This window comes from Akebia trifoliata, chromosome 1 (genome assembly GCF_017979445.1).
Source record: "Akebia trifoliata isolate Shusen 1 chromosome 1, ASM1797944v1, whole genome shotgun sequence".
Classification (NCBI taxonomy): Eukaryota; Viridiplantae; Streptophyta; class Magnoliopsida; order Ranunculales; family Lardizabalaceae; genus Akebia; species Akebia trifoliata.
Window position 1 is genome coordinate 27,202,086 of NC_141375.1, and position 27,158 is coordinate 27,229,243.

At 33.7% G+C, this 27,158-nt stretch overlaps 2 protein-coding genes and 1 non-coding gene across 4 annotated transcripts; all 3 read right to left on the reverse strand.

Moving 5' to 3' along the window:
* Positions 1-863: 863 nt before the first annotated feature.
* Positions 864-8,424, reverse strand: LOC147411350 (serine carboxypeptidase-like 31). Of its 2 annotated transcripts, XM_086447656.1 has the most exons (12): positions 8,013-8,420; positions 6,286-6,528; positions 4,964-5,071; positions 4,736-4,831; positions 4,096-4,188; positions 3,929-4,011; positions 3,511-3,798; positions 3,249-3,379; positions 3,018-3,113; positions 2,792-2,897; positions 1,041-1,219; positions 864-1,001 (listed from the first exon to the last, which is right to left on the reverse strand). In XM_086447656.1, the coding sequence occupies exons 2-11, from the start codon at positions 6,515-6,517 to the stop codon at positions 1,064-1,066; spliced, it is 1,389 nt and encodes a 462-aa protein (XP_086303782.1). In that variant the 5' UTR covers positions 6,518-6,528; positions 8,013-8,420; the 3' UTR covers positions 864-1,001; positions 1,041-1,063. The 2 variants fall into 2 exon arrangements, with proteins under 2 accessions (XP_086303782.1, XP_086303783.1); XM_086447657.1 differs by lacking the exon at positions 864-1,001 and having other exon boundaries at positions 1,080-1,219; positions 3,253-3,379; positions 8,013-8,424.
* A 3,016-nt stretch (positions 8,425-11,440) lies between these two features.
* LOC147411351 (serine carboxypeptidase-like 31) lies at positions 11,441-16,925 on the reverse strand. Its single transcript, XM_086451468.1, has 10 exons — positions 16,509-16,925; positions 15,652-15,759; positions 15,328-15,423; positions 14,676-14,768; positions 14,501-14,583; positions 13,955-14,242; positions 13,658-13,788; positions 12,765-12,860; positions 12,543-12,648; positions 11,441-11,740 (listed from the first exon to the last, which is right to left on the reverse strand). The coding sequence occupies exons 1-10, from the start codon at positions 16,780-16,782 to the stop codon at positions 11,594-11,596; spliced, it is 1,422 nt and encodes a 473-aa protein (XP_086307594.1). The 5' UTR covers positions 16,783-16,925; the 3' UTR covers positions 11,441-11,593.
* Positions 16,926-26,843: 9,918 nt separating this feature from the next.
* TRNAQ-CUG (transfer RNA glutamine (anticodon CUG)) lies at positions 26,844-26,915 on the reverse strand. Its single transcript has one exon. It is a non-coding gene; the product is annotated as a tRNA-Gln (tRNA).
* Positions 26,916-27,158: the final 243 nt, after the last annotated feature.

Below are 27,158 nucleotides of genomic sequence, written 5' to 3' on the forward strand. Positions count from 1 at the left end.
ATCCTAATTTTAAACTATTCCAATCCAATATAATCCTCCTCTTCACGAGAATGATTTGGCGTGCAAATAAAATCCCTATTACAATGCATCATAACCTAAATACCCTTGCTCAAGCTTATGGCGGTCGATGATTGTCATGAGTATGCTAGAATAAATAACCTCAAAGAACTTATAAATTGTTGGTATCAGTATTTAGGTATCCCCATCTTGTAAGATAATAAGTCGTAGAGTAATTAATGACGAAGAAGTTTCACTATTGGCCAATGAGTATTGTTGATAAATACTAAACAAGTAAACATATGGTTTAAGTAAATCAAACCAACTCGAATTTGAAAGGACAAATCATAAAAGGAAATGCTTAGATTGCCTCTTCTGTACTTATGCTCATCATGAACTCGATCATTGGCAGACAAAAAATTAATTTTTCACCTCTTTCATACCTTAAAAATGGGCTCAATGTCTCCTCAATCATGAATTAGATCATTGGCAGACAAAAAATTAATTTTTCCATGCATAATGAAGCAAACCCTAGATGTCATTAACACGATGTGGGGTTTTGATGGATCAAACCTGTAAAGTTCATCCTGGTGTCAAAGGTGTCTTCAATTCAAAAAATATTTACAGTTATGCTTTGGGGAAAATAAACTTTACTCTAGTAACTGATTTTCATGAAGACCCCAGGCCGGTCGTTCCATGAGAACAACTGTAACAGAAGGGTTTCTGTTTATGGTGATGATGAGAGGAGAAATACAAGTTTCATAGAGATCAATTTTCATGAATCTCTTCCCATCTCATCTATTCATTGGATGTTATAACTTCTCAAAGTGATCTGCATTATTTTGCAAGCAAAATTGGTGAGATAATTTTCCCAACAAAATATTATTTGTAAAAAATTATATCCCACATTATGTAAGTTATTAGCCAACTTATTATTTTTTTTATGAAATTTGCTGGAGACAAAATATGGAACAACTATTTCAAACGATTCTGGAAATTTTATAACTTGTCGAATATTTCTTGCCATGCACCGTACCAACATCATCTACTATGAAAATATGACGGATTACATCACGATCACTGAGGAGGGCAGCGATCTACCGGCAAGGAAGGATGCAAAGAAAGCCAAGGAGTCGCTTGGTTTGAAAATAGGGACTGCATGTCCAGCTCCTCTAAATGTAGTAAATGTGAGTCCCTTGTACTCTTGTACCCAACCACTCACCTGGATAAATTCAAATTCATCTTTATCAACTATATCTCGTGCGCAGACACACGTGTGCACCCACATACAAACCCCATGCCTTGGGGTTCACAGTGGTGCTGAAGGAATGGGATTGGAAAAAAAAGAGGGACTCTATTTGTAAGATATCGAATAAAACTATGTCTGGAATTGAGAACTCATTCATAAACTATGAAGCCCACGAAAGTATTGGCACCCCAACTCTTTTCCAATACACCATTAAAAGAAATTATTTATAACACGCTAAATAAGGTCAACAAAGGAATTATGAAAATAAAAGGAAACAAGAAGAGGCGAAGAAAGGAGAGACGCTACAATGGAAATCCAACAGTTGCCCACCTTCGATTTCTTCCTAGATCAGTCTTTAACTCTCACAACCAAACCTTATAGAGTTCAAATAACTTTTCTCAGTTTAGTGCAAATCATGATCGAAGAATTTCTTCAAGAAAAAGATATAAAACGAGGGACAGGTCATTAAAAAATATGGTTATCCGCATCCCAGGCCCCATATTTAATTTCATTGTTTGGTGATTATGAAAGAAGTTCGGAAATATAGACTTTCAAGTTTTACAAACATGTGTTTGGAAAAGGGGATGGGGGAGAAGAGGAAAGACAATAAAGTTGGAGGGGTCAGATTGAAAAAAGGGAGAAAAGGAAAAATAATATATAAAGTTAAAGGGGGCATTCTTGGAAAGGGAGTAGAAGAGAAAAATCAATAAAGTTACGGTACTTTTATAAGGTGGGAGAAGACAAAAGGCAATAAAATCATCCTCGAGATACTTTCTTTACGGAGTGATAAAGATTGAGACAAAGGGGAGGGACAACCATTGCGTTTTATTATATATAATAGAGTTTGCCCGTGCCTATGACACGGATATCCTTTGTGGGAGGGGTAAAAGAGGAAAGACAATAAAAGGATATTATTGGAAAAGGAGATGAAATTAAAGGGTTTTTCTTGGAATGGGAAAGAAGAGAAAAGGCAAAAGCAATCTTCGAGATACATTCTTTGTGGGGGTATAAAGATAGAGAAAAAAGAGTGGGGTCCACCGTTTTGTTTTATTATATAGATATTTGACAACCATTTGGCTTATATGGGTTAGAAGTTCCGGAATGGGCTATTTTTTGTGAGTAGATCATCCTCACAAAAAATCAGTTAATTCTGAAACTTCTAACCCCATCAAAAGTAGTTTACAAGTTGAAAAATCATGGACTGTCAATTTTTACCATTAACTTGTAGACCACTTTTGATGGGGTTAGATGTTTCACTAAGGGATGATTTTTTGTGAGGATCATCTCTGTACCATAGAGATCATCCTCACAAAAAATCAGCCCATTCCAGAACTTTTAACCCATATAGAACAAATGGTTGTCAACTGGATTGTTAAACAAAGATTGTCACCTAATCCCAACACTATATGTAGTTGTGTGTTTGTGTGCGCACGTGTGTACTTGTGTGTCATGCAGTCGGCAAAGGAGACAGGACAAGGGTAGCTAGCCAACCTCCTAGGATTAGATGAACTGGACTCCATCTTAAACTAAAATACTCAACATTACCTGTTTCTGGTGGTACCAAGGCCTCCATGCCCCAGTGATGGGCAGTCCTAGCACACTGATACTGTATCGTGTGGACAATACAGGAACTCTTCCATCTGTGTCTCCACTGATACCCAATAAGATAAAGAACCTCACAAAGGTTAGCAGATAAGTCCAACATATAAACAAAGATCAGAAGGAAATTAGATTATTAATAAATAAAAATAAAAAAATAAAAAAAATGTACCTGTAGACCCAAATTCTAAGTCCAGCTGCAATAAGCTTCTTGTATATGGGAAGAACAGAAGGCTTTGAATAAGACCACTGACTAAATATTTTATTACTGCACCCAAATAATTTGACAAATAATTCAGTTATATTCTTTAAAACTCTAATTATTTCAATAATCTTTTCTCCTAATTAGATGATAAATTAACGAAACTGCAATGCCTATTTGTTTTTGGGGAGTTAGGATTACTTGCAGATGCTCCAATTCTTTAAGTGATGTCCATCATTAACATGGAGAGCCTTCTGAACTTCAGGTCTGTTGTAGAAAACATTTGCATAATTGTCGAGGCACGGATCGTAACCACCCATGATTCTTGGCATCTAATAAAACAAGTCCATTACCACCATCATTATATTAAAAAATTCAAGATATGTTAAGGGAATGTAATCATGCTATCAATATTCAAAAATCTGAACTCTACAAGATACAAAAAATTCAGATAATTGCTGACCATCTTAGATGAGGGATTAAACATGACTTGCATGGATTTGTCATCAGAACCCATTGAATTGTTCATGCAGACTGATGTATAGAGGCTATATATATCAATCACTTTATACTGTTTAAGTACTTCATTCACAGCCTTTCCACAATCATGATTGCTCCATGTATCGTTACTGTCAAAATCGCAATTATCTTTGATAATTTTGTAAGTTTCATCAGATGCCACAGCATGGCTCCAAGCATAATCCATCATCCCTCGCCAGTCTTCACCGTCCGATGTTTCAGGATTGCCCAACTATATTTTGACGAAGAGATTAGATGTGAATGATGGAAAGAATATCCAATTTTATATTTAGTATGAAAATGGGTAATTGTGAAAGATTAGCTCTCTTTGATATCTTTACTCATCAAGTTAAGGATCATACCAAGAAACCCTTCAGATCAATATATAGAGAAGGATCCTTGTTCAAGTTGTAAATGAGCTCCGCTAAAACGGGAACATATTTTCCTGTTCATATATTTTAAAAAGCTATTAGGCTTAATGAGGAACTCTGTTAAAATGGATTAAATGTTTATAATGATGGAAAAATACCGGCATAGCTCTCTCCTGCAATGTAAAAACTCCTGTTTCTGTACTCTGGGAATTTGGTGAACCACTTGTGCAGGAAAGTGTATGTATCATTGGCTAATAAACAATTGTTCAGTAGAACAGCAAACAATTGTATAATAATGAGATTCATAGTCATCTATTAATTACAGCTAAAGATCAGTACTGCTTCACAATATAACTAGAGAACTTACATTGCCGCACAACTGTTTTATGACACAATAATGACATAAAATATCATGTTTGGAGTGCAGATAACAGTTCTATTGTTTAATGATCGTAGCCCTTTCCAATCTCTTCTATGAAGATCTTCTGGGATTTCTACTCAGGTGAGAAAAGCTTTTCAAACTCTTTAGAGGCTGATTATTAGAGTAGTTGGTGTGTAATATATGATTTTATCAATTAATGTGTTATAAATAAGTTGGGATGGTAATATAAGTTCTCTACAATGAATATATATGTACATATATGCATGTATTTATGTGCACATCTTACACATACATATTTCCATGCTTGCAAGCACACAGAAATATGCATAAATGTTCAATGGGGTTGGACCAATTTAAAATGGTCATTAGAATCTATAAACATGTATATATATCACATCAATGTGCCTGTAACTCACATGTAAAGTCATCTCCAAGATTTTTATAATCACTACTTGTGTTTGAGTATGAAAAACCAACTCCAATTGGGGATTCCAGGAATAACATGTTGGCCTCTGCATCATGCACATAATGACAATTTATATACTTAATTTAGTCCTAATGTCATTCAGCAAAGGAATTAGAGTTAATAATTGTAAGAATATGGATAGATGTAATATATATATATATATATGAAGATCCAAGACCACTATTCCATGCATAAGGATTGAATTTTAGGCCACGTCCATCTCTATCCACAATGAAGGGACCAATTTCTTGTGTTGCTCCATACCCCACAGAAGAACAACCAGGACCTGAAACATATACAACCATGTCATTTGAAGAAAATATATCGTCTTGATACAACATTTGGGGAAGGCTAGCTTCCCATCATTGTTGTCATATGCAATTGCATATGCAATTTTGGGTCACATAATCTCATATGCCATCATGACGTACACAATTACGTGGCTGTAGGTCATTATGCCATCACATTCTTTGCATATTGTTCTAATAGTCAACAATTTGACCATTGGACCATAAATTAGTCTTTTTAACCCATCTTCTATAGATTTCCCATTTCCACTCCCCCACTCCACCACTCTAAACTATTTATTTCACTTTTCTACTCCAGTATACTTTCTTTAACTCATATTTTCACTACTTTTCTTCTACATTAGCACCTACAACACTACAACAATTCAAGCTCATTTATATATTCATACGCATGTTCATAAGTCACGGTTAATTAATATTTCTTTTTAACAATTTTAAGTTCATACATTCTTACATACTTGTTAAACATGTGAATATAATAATTTATAATAAAATTAGGAATAAAAGATTACAAATAATTTATTTTTTTAAAATTTGTTCCCATAGTTGCACTTTTTTTTTTCTTATTTTCAATATTAGAGCCAAAAAAAAAAAAAACTGTTATTTGACTACATTGGAAACACTGCTTTGCATATAATGATTTCAAGCGCATATACTATTGCGCAATCACATATGCACACAGCATACGTTGGTAGCCCTGCGTTGCATATGCTATTTGACAACATTGGTTCTCGTCCATCAAAAGCACTTCTCAAAGTCAAAAGCATTTTTGGAGGGTGCTTGGCTTCAGAATTCCCACAAGACGCAAAAGCCAAAAAGGGGACAGAAGAAAACAATTGCTCGGCCCCACCTTTGGCTTCTCGCTTTTAGGAGAAGCCAAACGTAAGAAAAATTGCATGATTTTGGGACAAAAATCCCGATTGTTTCTAGAGTTATTTCTCTCACTTCACCATTTGCATATCATGAAACTAGTTTTAGTTGATTTCACCAAATGTACAACTTCTGGAAGCACTTCCTGAATGTAGTCATATAAAAGTACTTAAAAGAGAAGTGATTCCATAAAAACACTTCAATTAAAGCAGAGCTGTGACAAATGGGACCTAAGTGTTGTGCCATAGCCTACATGTCATATGGCCTAGTGGTGCAACAAAGCCAATACATTACAACTAGCACCATATAACAGTATGTTTACCTCCATTTAGCCAGAGGACTAAAGGCTTCTCATCAGGGTGAGACCATGCCTCGTAGAACCAGTAAAATAATGCTCTACCATTCTTTTCATCCACGGTTACATAACCTGCATGATGCCGAAACCCAACTTTTGGTTGTCCAGGTAAGTCAGTCACCAGATCCTTACTTCCCAATAACTTCTTCCCCTTATCAAATGACTCTGCTCCATATCTTGCATCCACCGTAGGCTCCATAGAAAATAGAGCTACAAGAACCCATACAAGAAAAACATTCGCCTTTGTCTCAAAGTCTAAACCACTTCTCACACCCATTTCCGTAAAGAACTCAAAAACTCTATAAACTTCCTTACAATATGAGAGACCACACCAAGTCACATATTTCCTTATATAGCTACAATTACTAGTGTCATGTTCAAACCCGCTGTACATTATAATCAGAAATGGAAGAGTAATCCTAGATGACAAACCGTTCATATTTGGTAAGCAAATAAATGGTATCTAATGTGGGTTTTGGATAGCTTTAACAGTTTTTTCATGCAAAAAAAGAGGTGAAGAACAAAATTCTTAATCACATGCACTTTATGCTGAAACAGGTGGATGAATTGAGGTCTATATCCAAAGTTTTTCAAGAAATTGAATGGCAACAAAGATCTTACACATTAATTCGAAAAGATTTCTCATTAATAAACCCTTGTATTTTTATGGTGAGTTTGTAAGAAAATTAAGTTTTACCAAAAATTTGACAACAATAAATCATTGTACATTAATTTCTAAAGATTTTATAATTTTTCAAATATTTCTATAATAATAACCTGATAAGTTTGGTGTTTATTGGGATATCCATGTGGGCCCCACCACTAATTGCACACAATCCAAAAGACCTCTCATGTTAGGACTTCAAGTTTAAAGAGATTAGGAGTTGTTATTCAGAGCTTTCAATGGACCGTGGTGGGAGGGATTTGGGCCGGCTCGTAAATTTACTGGTACAAATTGGGCCTCCGAAATCCTACCGCCGAGCCAAATAAATTTTCACCCGTGTCCAAGCCTCCCCCGACCCACAAGTATTCAAGCCTATTTCAGGTCGTGCCGGGCTGCCTAACAAATTTTCTTGTATATAATATATTAGTTATCGGGCTGGATCGCCCTATGAGTCGAGCTCATGAACCCTACTCCAAATACGTATGGGACCTTATTCGGCAGGCAGGCAAGCAGGCTTGATAACTAATTGAGCCTAACAAGAAGGTGCCAACTTGCTCAATTGGTTAAAGTTTCTGTTACACCATGACCCATGTTCAAAACCCAGATGCTATTGGCACCCCTTCTTTAACTTATTACACCCCAATTAAAAATAAAGAAAATAAGTGAATGGTTTTAGATTAAGTAAAAGTTGGGTTGCCAATAGAATTCTCTCCTTTTTCGGGTTTAGGATTTTATACGAGTCTAATGTTTGAAAAGTGTGTTTCAATCTTTAATTGGGGTGTGATACATAATTTAAGAAATTGAAAGAAAAAAAAAAAAAAACTATATCTATTACAGTGGAGAGCAGAGCATGGGTTCAATCTTCCGTTTTATGCCTAAAAACTGTTCATTGGTTTGGGTTTCTGGCAAGTCAATTCAATGAGTCCAATCAGGAGCCAGCTCGAGATCCACTCACAGGTTAACACGGCGATTCGAAATACCAAGAAACCCTAGTTTCAAAAGAAGAAGAAGAAGAAGAAGAGAGACTAACCTGTGTCGTGGCGGCCCTTTCTGCAAGCACCACCACCACTTGATGTTCTGCCATGAATATGATGATCTCTATGTGAGGCCGCATGATCGCACCTCCACTCACACTCACCTTAGATTTTCAGAGAAAAACGTCTTCAAATGGCGGAATTCTTTCTAATTCCACACTCATCCTTTGGTTTAAGATCACCTCCATATTCTCCTTCACCATCAATCCGGGGTTAAATGGAAAAGAGTAGATGCATTTTATTTAGATCAAAATATATTGGGAAAATTACTTGGAGGACTCTGGCGGAGGGATTTCTTTGTTAGGGGTTTTCTTAATAGTCCATTTAGTAAAACCCTTTTTGTTTTTTAATCAGTCCCCTGAACCCCACTCCACGCATGTCCCACAATTGAAATGTCGAAATTGTTAATCATTTGATCTCACCATTTTTTGTATAAAAAAATAATAATAATTGCATTTTTCATATTTCAATCAAATTTTGAATACTACATTCCCGTGAAAAGTGTTTGAGAAGGAAGAATAAATCATTTTCAAAGATTTTTTAAAATATTTTGAAGATGTATGTAAAAATTAGGATTTAAAAAAAAAAAATTACTTTGCTTTTGGGTGAAAATCGATTAAGGATGGTTCTTTTAGTTTGAAATCATTTACACAAGGCTTTATGTCAAGTTTTTAGTCGATCTTTCTTTGTATTTTAATCAAAAAATCTCAAAAAAACAAAAATAAGTGGGTTTTACCTGTATTGAACTCACCACTTTTTATTGTCAAATTTGACTATTTTTTTTTTAAATTGTCGAACTTAACAATAAAAAGTAGTGAGCCCAACAACAAATAAGATTGGCGAGCTTGACAATACAAAGTGGTGAACTTGACATTATATAAAAAAAATTGAATCACAACTTCATTTTTTGTTTGTTGTTATAAATCTTATAAATAAATCAAAAATACATCTAAATGTTCAAAATTAGAATTACATCATCTTTATCCGTCATTCATGATCAAAAAATTATAAAAAATGATTGGAATTGTTGTTAAAAAATCTAAGTATGTGAAGAAGATGAAAAAATGGTAGTTTGGATATTTCAAAAAATATTAAACCTAAGTTTAGGTTGAGGGATCATTCAATAATAAAAAGTTTTACTCAATGGACTATAAATCAATCATCCAAAATCTAGGGACAAATTAGTAAGAAATCTCTCCATTAAGGTCCTTTTAAGTAATTTTCCCAAATAAATTTTGATGTAAACCAATTCCGCCTTCTCTCATTATAATAGTTGTAAAGGATAAAATTGGTATTTCATCAGGATCTTACACGTGTCGTGATAAAAGCACGAATTGAACTGCAACATAGTAACTATTGAGGACTAGGAGTACTCGGAGTAGGCCAATAATCCAGTCTAGCCAGTAGAAGGGTAGAACATAGATAGAGGTATGCCCATCCCATACCACACGTATCAAGCTCCAAGATTCTAGGAGAAATCCCAAGAATTTTGAAGCACAATAAGGAAGGTTTCAATTCAGTTTAGGACAATGTGATCATGGGATCCTCCTTAATCAAATTTTGTATAAAGGGGAAACTCTGATCCTCGGGAGATCCTATATATTAAGTAGGTAACCCGGAGCTAAGAGGCTTTTTGACTCCCCCTCAATCCGAATGAACACATATTAATCTTTTTTTCAACTATAACTTAATTGTCGAAGGATTATTGGTAGGTACCACACCCGTGTCATCATAGAGGAGCAAGGAGTACTCTTTTAGAGCAAAGTAACAAGAGGTAAAACTCGAATTTACCTCTACAATATTAATAAAATATGTTTAACATACATACAACCTTTCTATTCCAAATCAGATTTTCATGGGATTTAAGAGAGGGAGAATTACTTAATTGATCCCGTGGGACAGGATTCTTTCTAAGCAATCCCCAACTTTTCAGATTTACTATTCTATTTTTTAATGGTCTCTTACAACTTCATCTCTCTTTCTAATATTTTTGGAATACTAAAACTATCATTTTGTCATTTCTTCACACTTAGGTTTTCCAACGATAATTGCAGTCATTTCTGACGATTTTTATTGTGAATGAAGAATGATATACTCCTAATTTTGAACATTTAAATGCATTTTTTGATTTATTTCAATGATTTAAAATAAATAAATAAATGACCAACAAAATTGAGATTCTAAAAGTTCTAAATATTTTATCTTAACTTTTGATTAAATGATGAAGTGGTGGGAAAGGGAATATATCAAATATGGATGCCCGACAAATATACGTTGCCATTCCATTATGTTCTTTATGCGTTAAGAATTTCCATGATGCTCTTTATGTGCTAAGAATTCTAGAGAGTTTAATTCTATTGGGTCTTCTCCTCCGATTTAAGTTATCCACTCAAGCAGCCCGTAGGGGATGGTTTTTAGTTTGAATCACTTTGTTTTGTCACCATAAGTAGGAACCAATGACAGCATTTTCTAACTCAACATCTAATTAGGAACCTCTGATAAGAAAGCAAGGACTCCCAAATTCTTTCTTTTGACGCAGTTTTCTTTATCAGTTGCATTGCTATTAGATTTTGTTTTATTTTACTATAATGTTCATTAATTTACATTTATTTGGATTTGGTATGGGATAGTCATTACTTTTATTTCAAATAAACTATATAAAATATATTTTTATTAACAATTTGAACTATATTGCTTACTCAATTTTCAATGATACTACTTAAAAATGGGTCCACTATTATTGTTACCCCACACAAAGGCCCATTAGTTGATAAGTGAGATTAAAACATCTTTAATCGTAAAAGATGACTGCATGTTCAACGAAGATAGATGATATCCCCAATGAAAAGAAATGTTAAACTTGAAGGTCATTAAAGAGCAAGAGGAAAATCCAAAAGAAATTGTTTGAAGACAGTGAAAGCAAATATGAACTTATTCTCGCTAGCAGAAGACTGGACTTTTGGACAGAGTGGAATGAAAGATGAAGATTTCTTTTAGCTAATCTCAAATATTTGAGATGAGAATTTTTTGTACTCTTGATGGAAAAAGCCCTACATAGCATATTATCCAACTCTTGTCCTTATGCTACTATGAGTTGGAGTTGGGTAGATATCTAGCTTCAAGCTTTCCATTGCATGCCACATGGAAACTTTTTATGGATTTTCACACCGAATATCGATTTGATCAGCGATCTCAACTTATTGGATTTGAGCCTTTTCCAAAAGATTTTCCTGACATTTTATAAAATTAAGTTTGGTTCATATACACCCACTCCCACACCTCAAATCTTAATTACCACATAGACCTCCCAGTGAATGTACCAAAAATGATAGCAAAATTTTAGGTGTGGGAGTGGAGTTTTCTAATTTAGTAATCTTTTTGTATGAACAATCCCTATTCTTTTGTATGATAAGTATATAATTTATTATGCTATTGGGGGACAACATCATCTACATTCCAATGGGCAAAGCATTAGTTATGTTTTCTCATATATTTCTCTATAAGTAGTAATGAAAGTTTGATGGATTGCATCCCATTATATTATGTCTGTGTGAAGACTTCATTTCCAACCAGTAATTTATCGCTGAGAAGGCAGAGATACACCCGCGAGGAAGGACGCAAAGAAAGCCAAGGAGTTGCTTGGTTTGAAAATAGGCACTGCATGTCCAGCTCCCCTAAATGTGGCAAATGTGAGCCCCTCATACTCTTGTATCCAACCACTTACCTGTAAAAATTCAAATTCATCTTTGTCAATTATATGTCACACACACACACACATATCAATTTCTCAAGTAAACTACAGTTGGAGGAAGTTTTGCAACCCATCTTTTTTCATGAAATTATATATAACACACCAAATAAAGATATAGACACTCTAAAAAGGGATTATGAAACTGGAGGAAAATAAAAAAGAAGAGAAAATATATAAAAACAGCAATGGCAATCTGATAGCAATCAACCTTTTATTTCTTTTTCAAACACTTTCATATATTGAATACCTATAGAGTTTCAATAGTTTTTCTCACCTAAATACAAACACAAATCAAAGAACGTCCAAGAATTAAAAATTGAAAGGGATGTATTCATTAGAAAATAGAATGGTTAACCACACCCTGAAATACAATATTTAACTTCATTGTTTGGTGTGTTATAGAGAAAGTTGGTGCGGCAATATAAATTCTCAAGTTGTATGGACATAACCATTTTATTTTATTTATTTTGCTTTGCTGAATAACTTGGTCGAACCAATTAACTAAATATTAAATTTACACACTTAAAATCAGCCTGGTTTGTTGTGTCTAACCATTGTGGTCAAGCATTAATTGTTGTTCATCAAAGGCTTGATGAATAGGTCAATCAGTGGGTTTGAAGCACTGAAGAAAAAAAAAATTGCTCGAATCCAATGGCTAGATTGGGGAACGGTGTATCTTGTCATGTGGTAGGCAAAAGAGACCGGGCGTATGATAACTAAAACTCCCTGGAGTACATGATCAGACTCCACCTTAAACTAACATTCTCAACAATACCTGCTTCTGGTGGTACCAAGGCCTCCATGCCCTAGTGATAGGTAGTCCAAGAGCGCTCAAACTATATCTTGTGGACAATACAGGAACTCTTCCATCTGTGTCTCCACTGATGGATACCCAACAAGATAAAGAAAGAAACTAACAAAGGTTAGAACATTAAAAACAACATATAAAAATAGAGATCAGGAGGAGAGGAAATTTGATATAGTAAAAAACATTTACCTATATACCCAAATTCTAAGTCCTGCTGATATTAGGTTCTTGTATATTGGAAGAACTGAAGGCTTAGAATATGACCATTCAGTAAATATTTTATTACTGCATCCACATAATATGACAATAATCAGTTCTATTGTTGAAAACCCTAATCTTAATATATAAAAATTCTCCTCATAAGTAAATCTTAATAAAATCAAGAAGATTAAGGTGAATATATGTTACTGAAAAAGATCTCTTAATCCAACTCCTTGGGATTTAGAAAATTCTTTTTATGGATTTGGAATATAATGTTTATCATGGAGAAAATCTTGGAGGCAGAGAACATTTCATGGTTGATTCCGATTTGGATGCCACTTCATTGGGCAATTTGAATTTGAATGCAAGAAAGGGAGGGAAATTCAAGAGTGAGATAGTAGGGATGAATTGTTCAGAAGGTCAGAGCAATTGATTTTTATTTTATTTTTGAAAGATAGATGAATTAAACAATTCATCTGATCATAAAGCAGTAGCAAGGTCTAAGAAGAGACGATCGAGGAGGCCAAGGTCTTGGTCTCACTAGGCCCTCCAATAAGCGTGGAATCTAAATCAGCATCAAGAAAATAAGCTCGGTGTTGGAGACCGAATTCTATGAGTTGATTATAGGATGGGAAAGATTTGTCACAAACTAGAGTTGTGCCATCTCAAGAAAGAAATCAAGTTCACATCTATCTTAAAGAGTTGGTACATAGTTCACATTTTGGAGATCAAACTAGGCCATCTTTAGATTTCCAAATTTGTATTATTAGGGGTATAAGATAACCCCGAATTTATGTACATCATTCACTTTTATCTTTTAAGTCCTCTACTTTCTTAGAAGAAGAAAAAAATGTTACTGAAAAGTAGAGAGGTAGAATTACTTGCAGATGCTCCAATTCTTCAATTGATGTCCATCACTCGCGTGGAGGGCCTTCTGAACATCAGGTCTATTATAGAAAGCATTTGCATAATCGTCAACGCATGGATCGTAACCACCCATGATCCTTGGCATCTAGTAAGATAAGATCATCATCATCGCTGTTATGTTAATAAATCCAATTGCTTAAGGAAGTCTAACTGCGCAATTGATGTTCAAAATTTTGAACTCCAATTGGAGGGGCCACTATACAGATCAAAAAATAAGAAAATCGAAGAAACAAATATTACTGCCTAATTACCATCTTAGATGAGGTCTTAAACATGGCTTGCATGGATTTGTTATCAGAACCTAATGAAGTGTTCACACAGACTGATGTATATAGGCTATAGATATCGATCTCTTTGTACTGTTTAAGTAGTTCATCGACGGCCTGTGCACAAGTATCATTGCTCCAAGTATCGTTACTGTCAAAATCGCATGTATCTCTGATAATTTTGTGAGTTTCATCAGATACCACAGCATGGCTCCAAGCATAATCCACCAACCCTCGCCAATCCGCACCATCGGATGTTTCAGGATTTCCCAACTATATTTTGACAAGGAGATTAGTTTGATGCACCATATATAGCTACTAAAACCTCATTAGTAAAGAGAAAAAGAAAGAGAAGAAAAGTTAAATGTGTAACAGTTTTTCTCTCTTTTGATATTGTATTATAATTTTCTCTTTTAAAACATCTTTGGTTGCTTAGCAAAACAAAAACAAAAAAAAAACTTAGTATGAAAATGGGTAATTATCAAACATTGGCTGCCTTTGATTTCTTTTTTTATCAAGAAAGTATCATACCATGAAACCCTTGAGATCAATATGTAAAGAAGGATCCTTGTTCATGTTGTAAATGAGCTCCGCCAGCTCGGGAACATATTTTCCTGATCATAGATTGTTTAAAGAATAATGTATGAGGCTTGATGAATAACACTAATAAAATGGATTAAAGGCTTATTATAATGGTGGAAAATACCTGCATAGCTCTCCCCTGCAATGTAAAAACTTCTCTTCCTATACGATGGGAACTTGATGAACCACTTGTGCAGGAAAGCATATGTATCATTCGCTAATTAATATTGGTTCAGTAGAGCAACAAATCAGTAAACTGGGGCTAATAATCCTTTGTTAATAAAAAAAATTAGTTAAAGACCACTGTTTCACAATATATTTAACTATAGACCACATAAATTTTTTATAGGTGAAAATATATAATTGGATAAAACTTTTGGTCAAGTTACGTGATTAGATTTGATTTTGAAATTTTTCCTTACCCAGATAAATTTTACCGTATATGTAAAAAAAAAAAATTGCAGTGAATTTATCTTTGTACCCCTTTGATTTTAAACTATCAATTATTTACCTTCAAAAAATCAAAGAGGTATAAAGGTATGTAATTTCAATTTTAACCTTCTTTGGCGTGTTTATATCCTTTTTGGCCTGTTAAGAAAAAAGTTTAAGTGTGGCATTATGAATTCTCTATAATTAACACATATCTACATATACGCATGTGTACATGTGCACATATCATGCACTACATGCAATTTAGAAAGGTCATGATCAGAACCCATAACATGTGCATGCACATAATAACTAAGACATATCACACCAATGTGCATGTATCTCACCTGTGAATTCATCTCCAAGGATATCATAATCCCCAGTTGTGTTTGAATATGAAAAGCCCACTCCAACTGGAGATTCCAGAAATAACATGTTGGCCTCTGCAACATGTACATAATGACAATTTAAATACTTGTTTATGATCTTAATTTAGTTCTAATAATGCTCAGCAAAGGAATTACTCTTAATAATTGTCTCCCCATGTATGCATGTATTAATATGTATAGATGTTCCCAGTAATTTTCATGTGAAGGTGGGTGGATTGGTGGATGTTAACTGTTAGGTATGTATATATGTATATATCCATGTATGTATGTAGATCCCAAGACCTTTATTCCATGAGTAAGGATTGAATTTAAGACCACGTCCTTCAGAATCCACAATGAAGGGACCAATCTCTTGTGTTGCTCCATACCCCACAGAAGAACACCCCGGACCTGAAAAAACAAACACCACATGTGTCACCTTTCAAAGAGAGCATAATGTCAAAGCACCCAAGAAAGAGAGGGTGTCATCTTATGAGGAAAAAATAAAAAGAAGAACAAATGCTACAAAGAATAAAGTGATGGTCAAACATTTTTATTGGCCCTCCGAGCCTATGTTAGGTTTCTATGGCTGGAGACATGGCAGGAGAGCTAATGAAGAGAGCTTCTATTGGCACCCCAACTTTTACTTATTACACCCCCAATTAAAAATAAAGAAAATAAAAAAATGATTGAGAATAAGTAAAAGTTGGGATGCCAATAAAAGCTCTCTTTTTTCTTTTTCTTTTTTTTTTCCTTTTTCTTTTTTCATTTTTCTAGATTTCTATTTTTTGGATTTAAGATCTTATATGAGCCTAATCATAACTGTAACAACTACTGAAATTGTTTGAACAAGTGTTATAATGTTTTGTAATGTTAACATAATAATTTGAGCCAAACTTTGTAATGTTTGAATGGTGAGTTTTAATCTTTAAGTGGAGTGTGATATCTATTAATTTAAGAAATTGGGGTGTAATAAGTAAAAGCTGGGGTGCCAATAGCAGCTCTCCTAATCAAATTAAACTTGTCAGACAGACCAGCCAATGAAAGGTGCACCACCAGAGCAATAAAGTGCTGTGTCATGGTCTCCATATTATATCGGTTAGTGGCGCAACGAGCATGATATGTTACAACTGGCTCCATATAACAATATCTTTAATTACCTCCATTTAGCCAGAGAACTAGAGGCTTCTCATCAGGGTCAGTCCATGACTCATAAAACCAGTAAAATAGTGCTCTACCGTTCGTTTCGTTCACGGTAACATAACCTGCATAGTGTCGAAACCCAACATTGGGTTGGCCAGGCAAATCAGTCACAAGATCCTGGTCACTTCCCTGTAACTTCACCCCCCTCTCAAATGACCATGTTCCATGTCTTGCACCCACCACTGGTTCCAAAACAAATAAAGCAATAATAACCATCATGAGAGAACCCATTTGTGTAAAGAACTCAAAAGGAACTATAGCTTTATAATATGAGAGAACACACAAAGACCCATGCCTTTATATACCCATCAGAGTTGCTAGTAGGCAGAGGTTCATGTTCAAACAGATTGTATATTAAAATCAGATATGGATGAAGAGTCCTACGTGGCAAATAGTTTCTATTGGGTCAGCAATTACTGTATGGTATCTGATGTGGATTTTGGTTAGGTTTGAGAGCTTTTTTGTGCACGTGTAGGAAGGGGTGAGTGGAGGCTCCATTTATGGTGTTGGTTGTTGAAGTCACAAGAACATGAACAACATTAACATATATGAGGAGTCATATATATAAATATATATTACCTATGGGGAGTCGTATATATAGTAACAAGGTTAAAGCACTCTATATATTAAGGGTCCTGATAATCTGACTTGCCAGGTGGCATACTCATCAACTCCCTGATGTGGACAAGTTCAGGAACCTTAGATCCGTATGCCTCGGGATACACTTGTTTATGGGGAAGGACAATCATGTATCCCGAGGCATATAGACTGTGGTTCCCGAACTTGTCACGTCAAAGAGTCGATTGAGTATGCCACCTGATGAGTTATATTATCATGACTCACATATTAAGCCTAATATCAATTATCTTTACCTTAGAAATTATTCTTGGTTTCTCTTGTTCCTACATGGAATGTGGGCCTTTTTCTACCCAAAAAAAACGATGTGAGTTACTTCTTGTGTGAGCAAAATGAGTTGGATGGCTTGGATTACCATCATATCATAGTCAACCAAAGAATTGACTTGGATTATCGTGTTTTATATGTGGTAACTATATAAACTATGCCATTAACATGTAATAATCAAATTGAAGGAAAAAATTTGTAAGATGGTAATAGGACTATTTATAGTTTGTTGAGTTGAATGTTGGATTATCAAGTAATAACATGTTTATCGGAAATCCTATTAGTGATGAGGATGTTTAGATGGATGAATGATGAGATGGTTAAAGGGAGGGAGGGAGAAAGAGAGAGAGAGAGAGAGAAAGAGAGAGAGAGATGAGTATCATTTAGAAATTTTACTGTGAATGGCTTGAATGCGCGCAATAAAACCAGGGAATGGCATTTTTAGGTTGTTTTGGCATAAATGCAAAGTACACCAATCACAAAATTAGTGAGAATGAGTGGTTTATGTAAGTTGATGACTCAAAAAAAGGTAAAATAAAATTCAAAAATGGCATAGGTGGAGATGGTAAGAAAAAATACAAAAGAACATACATCGACTAGAGATAGGGTTCATGATAATTAAAGTCCAATAGCTAGAGAGATAAAATTAATTTACGTGGCTGGGCAAGAAAAAGAAGATCCTTTCACAATATCCGTGAAAATTAGTGTTACAATCTCACTTCCTCTCAATAAAACTGAAAATCTTCCTCATTTTAAAAATATATAATCTATAAATTAAAAGGACGACAATTTATTATTTCTATAGAGTAGATCCTGGTATAAAGCGTACTAGGCTCTTATATATAATACCAGCAACAGAATACACAACACAAACATATTAATATGATATAGCCTATGCCATTATTTTAAATTAGATATCGTAAGAGGACTTCATTGTATCACAATTAAGAAAGACACAAACCAGAAATTTAATTAGTACAACGTAACATTTGCTTGAATAGATTGACCGCGTCATTGCTTACCACATGTCAAGCGACACGTGGAAAGATAATGTAAGTATATATTCCAAATATGGTGGTGCCTTTGTATAAAATATAAAAAGTTAAAGTTCTTTTTCCGAATAGCATCATCAAAGAGTAGAAAATGGTGCTCTATGGGGGAGAAAACCTTGTGGGTTCTGACTGAGTCAAAGTGGTGAAACAATGGGAAACAACAAATCTGGTTGTTGAACCATGACTTGGATTCCAACTTTAAATAAGTTGAAAGAGGAGCAGGAAATTATCCCATTAATTATTCAAAATATGTCTCAATTTTTTTTCTTCCTATCTGAAAGAAAATTATGAGACATGTTTTCAACAAAAACATTTGTCTTTATGCTAAAAAGCACTAAACTCACATAGGGTTTGTCCTCTTGTAAGTGAAAAATGCTCCCAATGTGGGGTTTGTGGCTTTGCACTTTTTTTTTTGGTGGTGCTGTTCATCACTCGTGGGTGGGGGGTTAGGTCAATTTCAAAGCACTAAAAAAGTGCAAATTTGTGAGTCTTTGTAGGTCTAGGTTTATCTCTTTATCTAATTTTTGAATCATTTCTAGGGCTTATATGGGATTCCTGGCTATGCTTGATTGGTGATATTGGTGTTGATAATTATGATGCTGCGGACATTCTATATTGTGTAGGGACACATTTATTTGCTTATGCAAAAGAAACTGTGTACGTTACATGTGCAGGCTGATATCATGCGATGAAATTCCCTTAAGATAAGATTTTGATTATGAAAATGATAATGCTATAGGATCTTATCCGTAAAGTCAAAGTTGTGAAAAAAAGAAACTGATTGTATAGGGAAATCATTTTATCTTGTTGACTAAACATCATTCTTAATCAAGATTTTAAATGTTATTTGGTCGTGTAATAGGCTGGCTTTAATGTCAAATTGCGTTGCCACAACGTTACATTGTCACATAAGATAGAAACCTTTCTAGGGTTGTCAATGGGTTGGTTCCAGTTTGGTTCCCAAGGAACTTAAAACCATAATCATTATATTTAGTTTGGTTCTGGTTCTTATCGATTTCAGGTCAGGTTCCAAAATAAATGAAATCAAAATCGTTAAAAATCACGGATACGCATCGATTCTGGTTCTCAAAAATCAAATGAGAAAAAAAGTATTTCAAATCATTACAAAAAAAAAAATCAAAAACTAATAAATTTTAACTTAAAAGGAACAAATTTTTATAAGAGAACTCATTTTAAGTTCCAATCAATAATTTATATAAAAAATTGAAGAATTGTATATAATACACATTTATTTTGAAATATAAAAAAAAAAAATACCTTAGAAATGACAAAATAAATCAATTCCGAGTAGTCACGGGTATCCATTGGATAGAACCTAATGGTTCCAATTCCTATCAATTCAGTTCCATTTTAGACCCAGTTCTAATCAGGTCCAATAAAAAAAGGAACTAGAATCGAGGTTTTCAGTTTCAATAAAATGGGTACCCATTGACACCCCTAAATCTTACCATTGATAATATTTAAAAAAAATTGATTTAAAATGTATATATATATACATAATAAAATACAATTGTATGTCCTACCTTTGCTATAATTATGCGGGATAAACATCCCATCTAAAGTTTTGTGAAATCCATATTAACCACTTTTTGTCTTTTCTCTTCACCCTAATGTGAGGAAGTTTCAACTTCTATCTAGCCTAGAATCTGGCTTCAAATAAGTTCCTAGCAGACCCAATTCTTCTTCTCAAAAGCATTTCTCGGGATTTGGAAACTAAAGAGGTTGTGTGGATACAAGAGCCAGAAGTACTTAGAACATAAGTACTCTTAGAAGTACTTTTTGAACTACTGTCCGAAGTAAGTGAATAACTGTTGTGTGTTTGGATGTAGGTTCTGAAAATTACTGTCAAAAATATTTTTGATAGAGTTTTGTGTTAGGGAACTATTTTGGATTCTGTTAAAATGACAAGAATGCTCTTATAAGTATCAGTTACTACTTTTAACATTATAACTCAACAAATTATGCTCCTAAAGAAATAAAAATAGTGACTATTTTTATCCATAAAAACTCATAAACACCTAACAATTATAAACAAATGGAAGATATTGTAAGCAAATATATACAACCACTACAAATATGAAGAAGCTTTCACCACATCAATGGCTAGTAAAATCTTGTAAGAAAAACTTTCAACTATTGTTGGAACCCTCATGGATAAATCATTAAGTGACCACTTGGAGGAGTTAGAAATCCAAAGCAAAATACTACACTAAAAAGCTACCACCACATCAATGGATAGTAATATAATATTACTCAATTGCATTTTTGAGGGTATGCTAATAATTTTCAAAATTTATGAGGAGCATATTTATCCCAAATGCTACACCAAAAGGCCACCACCACATCAATGGACTATATAATATTATTGCAATTACATTTTTGAGGGTATGTTTATAATTTTCAAAATTTATGAGAGGCATACTTGTCCCAAATGCGACACCAAAAGGTTGCCACCACATCAATGGACAGTAATATAATATTATTCCAATTGCCTTTTTTAGGGTAATTTTCAAAATTTATGATGAGCATACTTGTCCCAATCCCGTCATTTTGACGGTGTTTTGTGATTCTGTGCAAGAGTAGTTTAGAGAAGTTGCACCATCGGTACTTTGTGAAAAAGTACTAAAATGACTCAAAGTAAAATAGTTCTCTCTAGAAGCTATTTATCCAAACACCCTTAAAGTGCTTTTGACTCCCCGCAAGAATCAGAAGCACTTAGAAAAGTCAATCCACACAGATCCTAAAATCCAACCCCAATAAAACATTTCAAAATGCCACCTAAATTTCTTAGATCTCCATACCCATAAAAAGAGGCCTTCCCCGTCCAAGGAGTATACATTTCATCTTCTTCAATGTTCATCTTGTGTTCTAGATGATCCAATCAAGCGAGCCATGGAAGTGCCAACTCATGCTACATTTATGCAAACACCAATACGTACATCAATTCGTGCCATAATCATTATAGAATAATAATTATATGATCCAGATCTTGATTTTTTTTTTCTTTTTAAAATGTTTAGTGCCAATTTTTGAAACTTTAGTGGTATAGCAACATTATCCTCCTTATTTCCCAATGATATTGCTTTCTCTAGAATTTTTCTTGAGAAAGATCTAGATTCTCGAGTCCATCTTCTCTTAAAAACATTATTAGATCTGTTGCTCAATAAACATTAAACATTGCTGTATGAAGGTTTCATAGTTCTCTTCTATGTGTTGCCAAATGTCATTATGAAGTTTTCATGCTAAACTACCTCCTCGACTTTGGCTTGATTGCTTTTTTATCGCAGTTTTTTGGATAAATCGCTTACCATCTCCTACTTTAAATATGTATTCACCTTATTTTCTGATGTTTAATAACAACTAGATTATTCATTTCTAGGGCTTAAAATGGGTCGGATTTTATCCAAAATCCGAGTGAACCAAATCTAATTTTTAACAGATTTGATTTCTTCAAGTATGTCCGAATTAAAATATGGGTTGATACCCCCTTGACCCGAGTTGAATACAGGTCGGATATGGATCCATCCCTATATCCGAATGATATGTTATTTTGTATGTTGTATGTTATATTTTTTTAGTCTATCATTCATCAACAAATTAGTATTAGGTGTAGTGGTCAAAGTTTCTTTTCAAAAGGGGAGAGATCTTAAATTCAAATCATATTTAAGCCACATTTTTTAATAAAATATTTTGTAATGGTTTGAAATTATCTGACCCGTCTGTCCCGAATCAATTAATTTCAATCGGATCAAATTCAAATAGGGGTTTAATGAAAGTAAAAAATATCAGATGTGGTTTGAGATAGTAGAATCCGAATCGGTTTTGGATCCAGATTCGGGCCCGAATTTTTAAAAAAAAAAAAAAAAATTAGGATATGGGTATGAGTAGACACATATCCAACCCAAACCCAACCCATTTTAAGCCCTATTCGTCCCTCGTATATTGGGTTGTAAGTAGTTTTTTCATATTTGGGTGACTATCAGAAAAATAAGTTAGAACCTAAAATTACTGCAAAATTGGTTTTAATTTCTTATAGTCCAAGCCTCCCTCTTTTTTTTTTTTTGTTTGGGGGAGGGGGAGGTAATCACGAAGTTGGTTCTAAGAGAGTCGAACCTAAGACGTGGGAACACTTTCCATACGTCTTACCAACTTGCTAAGTTGGCATCTTCGTCCGAGCCTCCTTCATTAACCCACTTGACAAAACCTATATCTTAAAGCTACTTTTAACAACTTTTTTTCGCCAAATATTATTCGGGTCCAATGAAGGACAAAATCTCATGCTCTTTTTATAAAAATTAAACATATTTCTACTTAATTAAGCAGGTAACATCAGGGTAGGCAGCTAAATACAATTATCGAATTTGACTACTTCTCTAATATTTGGGTTTGAGAAGCATTAGACTACTTTATACTTTCTTGATTTCCTTTACCTTCCTTATCCTAAAATTTTAAGTTAAATATCCCCATCAACCTTAAACGTTACTTTTGGACTACAACCATCGACTTAAATATATTTCACCGTTTCTTAAACATGCCTATACAATAAATTGTTTTGTTTTTGTTTTTGTTTTTGTTTTTGTTTTTGTTTTTATTTTTATTTTTTTTAGAATTTAATGATAATGATTGAGTATTTTGTAAAAATTACTGAATTAACTTTTTTTTTTTACACATTTATGAAAACAGCTAGATAACTAATTCTATAATTAGAGATTTTTGTGACAAATATTATCTGATATTGACTTTTTTAGCTTTCCAATCAACCTACACTTAACCAAAGGGCATAAAGGTAAACTAATCAAATTGTCCATACAACAACTTTATAATTTACATCAGATAATCATTGTTATTAACAAATAATAAGTAGGAAATTGAGAATGTAACTGTTTTCATAAATATTAAAAACTAATGATTGATTCAGTAATTTTGGTGAAATACATAGCTATTTTATTATTTCCTCCACCTTTTTTTTTCTTATATCTTGGATGATAAGACATAACTTGTAGAATTAAATGGATGAAGAAGAGATTCTTCCAATCAACCCTAATTTTTGACATAAGTCTTTCATAACGACAATGAATTCCTATGGCTTCGGTCGTGCCACAGAGTGTCTATTGTTTAATGCTCCAACATTATTTAGAATGTAGGATCAATTTTTTTCTTTATAATATCTTTAGATTTTTAACCCAAATTTGTACACCAATGTGAACTTCTCTCTTTTATGTAGATTTTGAAAGATGTTTTAGATCAAAGTAAGTGAAAAAAAGTAAAGGAAACTCTAGAACTTTCAACATATACTCTAGTTATTATTTGCTATGTTTGCTTGGTAATACAAAGGTATAAATTGTAATTATGACATACAAAGTCGTGCGGACTTCGACCCAAAGCGAGCAATATTGTATTATTGTATGCCTGGGACATTATAAATGGTATCATAATCGAGGACAACTCTTCTTGTTTGGTGAGGAGATTGCCACAGTCTTGTCGGTGCGCCATTGATTAAACGTGAAAATGATTGCGGAGATCAAGGGGTCAAAGTAAAGCAGTCATGTGGCAAGGTGGAATGACATGGAGGAGTGCGATTAGTCCCACATCGAACAGGAGAACATTTAGATCATGATCTATAAAGACAAACCAGATCCTACGTAGTACAACTCGTTTTAAAGTCATGCAGACTTCGACTCAAAATGGATAATATTGTATTATTATGGGTCTAAGGCATTACAAACTCGTTTGAGTCATCATGTCTTTAAAACTATTTATTAATATATATTTATATTTAAATAATTATATAAAAAAATTATTATTATAAGGTGGGCTAGTGGATGTGTAATCATAGAATCTTTTTTATATAATTTATTAAAAGTAAATATTTAATATTAAAAAAGAGAGTCAATGTGATGGACAGTTCACATTGAATATCTCACTCGACAGGCTTCGGACTTTCGATCGAGGTTTAAATAATGTTAGTAAAGCCCCCTTCCTTGACCCATTGGTTCACAAAAATCCTTATTTGCAATTTCTTAAACCCACTTTTGTAGCCCACTGTGGTGTCTAAGTCTCGACGTAATCAATGAAGAACCAAATCTATTACTTCTTTTTAACAAAATATTACCTAACATCTAAAGCAACACTTTTCCTACAAAATCAATTTAAGTAGGTAAAATCTCCAATGAAAGTGTTGGCTTTGGGAGGCATTACTTTGTTTTATTCTTCTTCCCTTACTTTAAACACCTTTATCTTGAAGTTCTAAGTTCCCCCACTTAACTAATAGACCTTTTTTTTTTTCTATTTTTCTTTTTTTTTTTCATTCAATGAAGAGATAAGACACTTATCACATTGGATTTTAATAATGTTGGGAGATAGATATTCAGTCAAAAAATATAATTTTTGACTCAAATACTGGAAAAAGATTGAAGAGATATAAATGGGGCTGGGCTTGGTTTGGGACCAATGGCTAATCGGGCATCAAAATACTAACCTCCGCTAGCCCAATTAATGGCAGGACGGGTCATGCCTAATAAAAAAAACCAATGTCCAAGCTGGCCGTCATGTAATTATCTGGGCCCATTTACAAGTCAGGCCAGGTCATCTAATAAGTTTTATTACATATTATAAATATTATTATTATATTAGTTATTGGATTGGTTTGGGTCGTCTAACTGTCCTAGCTCTATTGTCCAAACCCAAACCTAAATCCTAGCCCAATCTGACCTAATAAGTAAATGGGCATTGAAGAATGGCCCAAGCCCACTCCACAACGGATCAGATCGGGCTTTGACAACCCCACGTGTTTCAGTGCACAATCATAGATTCAAATATGAGTCGTGCTCGAGTGACCTCAAGATTGGACCTCATATTGCACAACTTGATGTGAAAGTGGATAAGAACCATAGATGTTTTTCACTCATATCTCGAGGAAAAGCATCTATGGTTCCCATACACTTTCACGGTTAGGGTGTGCGGTGTGAGGTCCAATCTTGAGGTCACCTCAGCATTATTCTTCAAATATACTTCACCCTATGTTGAACAAACATGTATTAGGTGATGCTATTTTAGTAATTCAGAGAGGAAAATCTATATAATAAAACACAATTATAGGACCCATTTTTGTGGGGGACAAACTTCTATCCAAGTAGGATAAACATCCCATCTAATAAACTACAGTTTTTGTCAGTCCTCCTCTAACTTTATCATATTTCCTCTTTTACTTCTTTTAACTCCTTTTATTGTTTTTTGTCTTTTACCATTTAACCTCAAAAATTTTAAAACTATCCTTAACTTTATTTTATTTTTTTCGCTTTTATCCCATTAATCTCAAAGTGGATGCCTGTGCCATCGAACTCTAGTCTATATAATAAAATACGATCACTCCCTTTATTCCACACGTAAAGAGAAATTGGGATTTAATCTCGAGAAATTTTTTTAATTTTATTGTCTTTCCATTTCTAGTCTTTTCCAGTGAAATCCTTCTAACTTTATTGTATTTCTTCTTCTACTCCCTTAACCTCAAAGAGAATGCTTATTTTATTATGATAGTCACAGGCAAACTCTAATTACTAAGACAGCTTTTTTTGCAAATGATAGATATACTGTAAAATAAATTTTTATACTTGCGTCTCTGATTTCCTTGATCCAATTGTTAATTGATAATCTCAAAGTTTCAACCCTAAATAACAATCTATCGTATACTTGTGTTTATTTTGTGAATTTTACATTTTCTCGTAAAATAAATAATTTGTAGTTTTTAAAAAGAAAATAAAGTATAGACAAACATGCATTTTTGGGAGTTACCATATTACATACTTATTTATTTAAATATTATTCAAAAAATAATAATTCTTAACATATGATTACATGTTCATCAAAATAATGTTTTTATCAATTTTCTTTCTCTTTTTGGCAAAGTTTAGAATGACAAATCCATTTTATACTATGGTTGCACGTGGATCATCCAATGATAGTGAAACTCTCTAGATATCTTGACCAAAATCTGTAACTATGGAATCTTCTAAAATCCACTTAAAACCCTCTCTTAGATTATCCATAGAATTCATTTTCGCATACAACATTAGTTTTAAAAATAGGTCTATAACTTGATATGAATAAAAGGGCATTCTGGTCTTTCTACTTAGTTTTCTAAAGTAGAACAAGGTCAAGGGGTGTGTAAAAGTCACCCTAGAACTTATGTTACTGTAAAGTTCAACAAACAAAAACATTAAAAACCCAAAAACATAAGGTACCACCGAGACTAACTTATGTTACTGTAAAGTTCAATAAACAAAAACAGTAAAAAAAAAAAAAAAAACCCAATAAGTAAGGTCCCACCGAGACTTGAACTCGGGTTACTGGATTCAGAGTCCAATGTCCTGACCACTAGACCATGGGACCATTCTGCGATTAAAAACTTCATATTTTATATAAAATAATTTTCATTTCTTATCCACGATACGAGAATGTCAATATCAGAGACGGACAGAAGAAGCGAACGGAGCTTATTCTTTTGTCGTAATTCAAGATTCGATTCTACTTTCCTTCCTCCTCTTGATTGCATAGAACCCACTTTTTTTTGACGTATCTGATCTCAATGTAATAAGATTTATTTGTCTAACTTTTATCCAATCTTGTTACTTT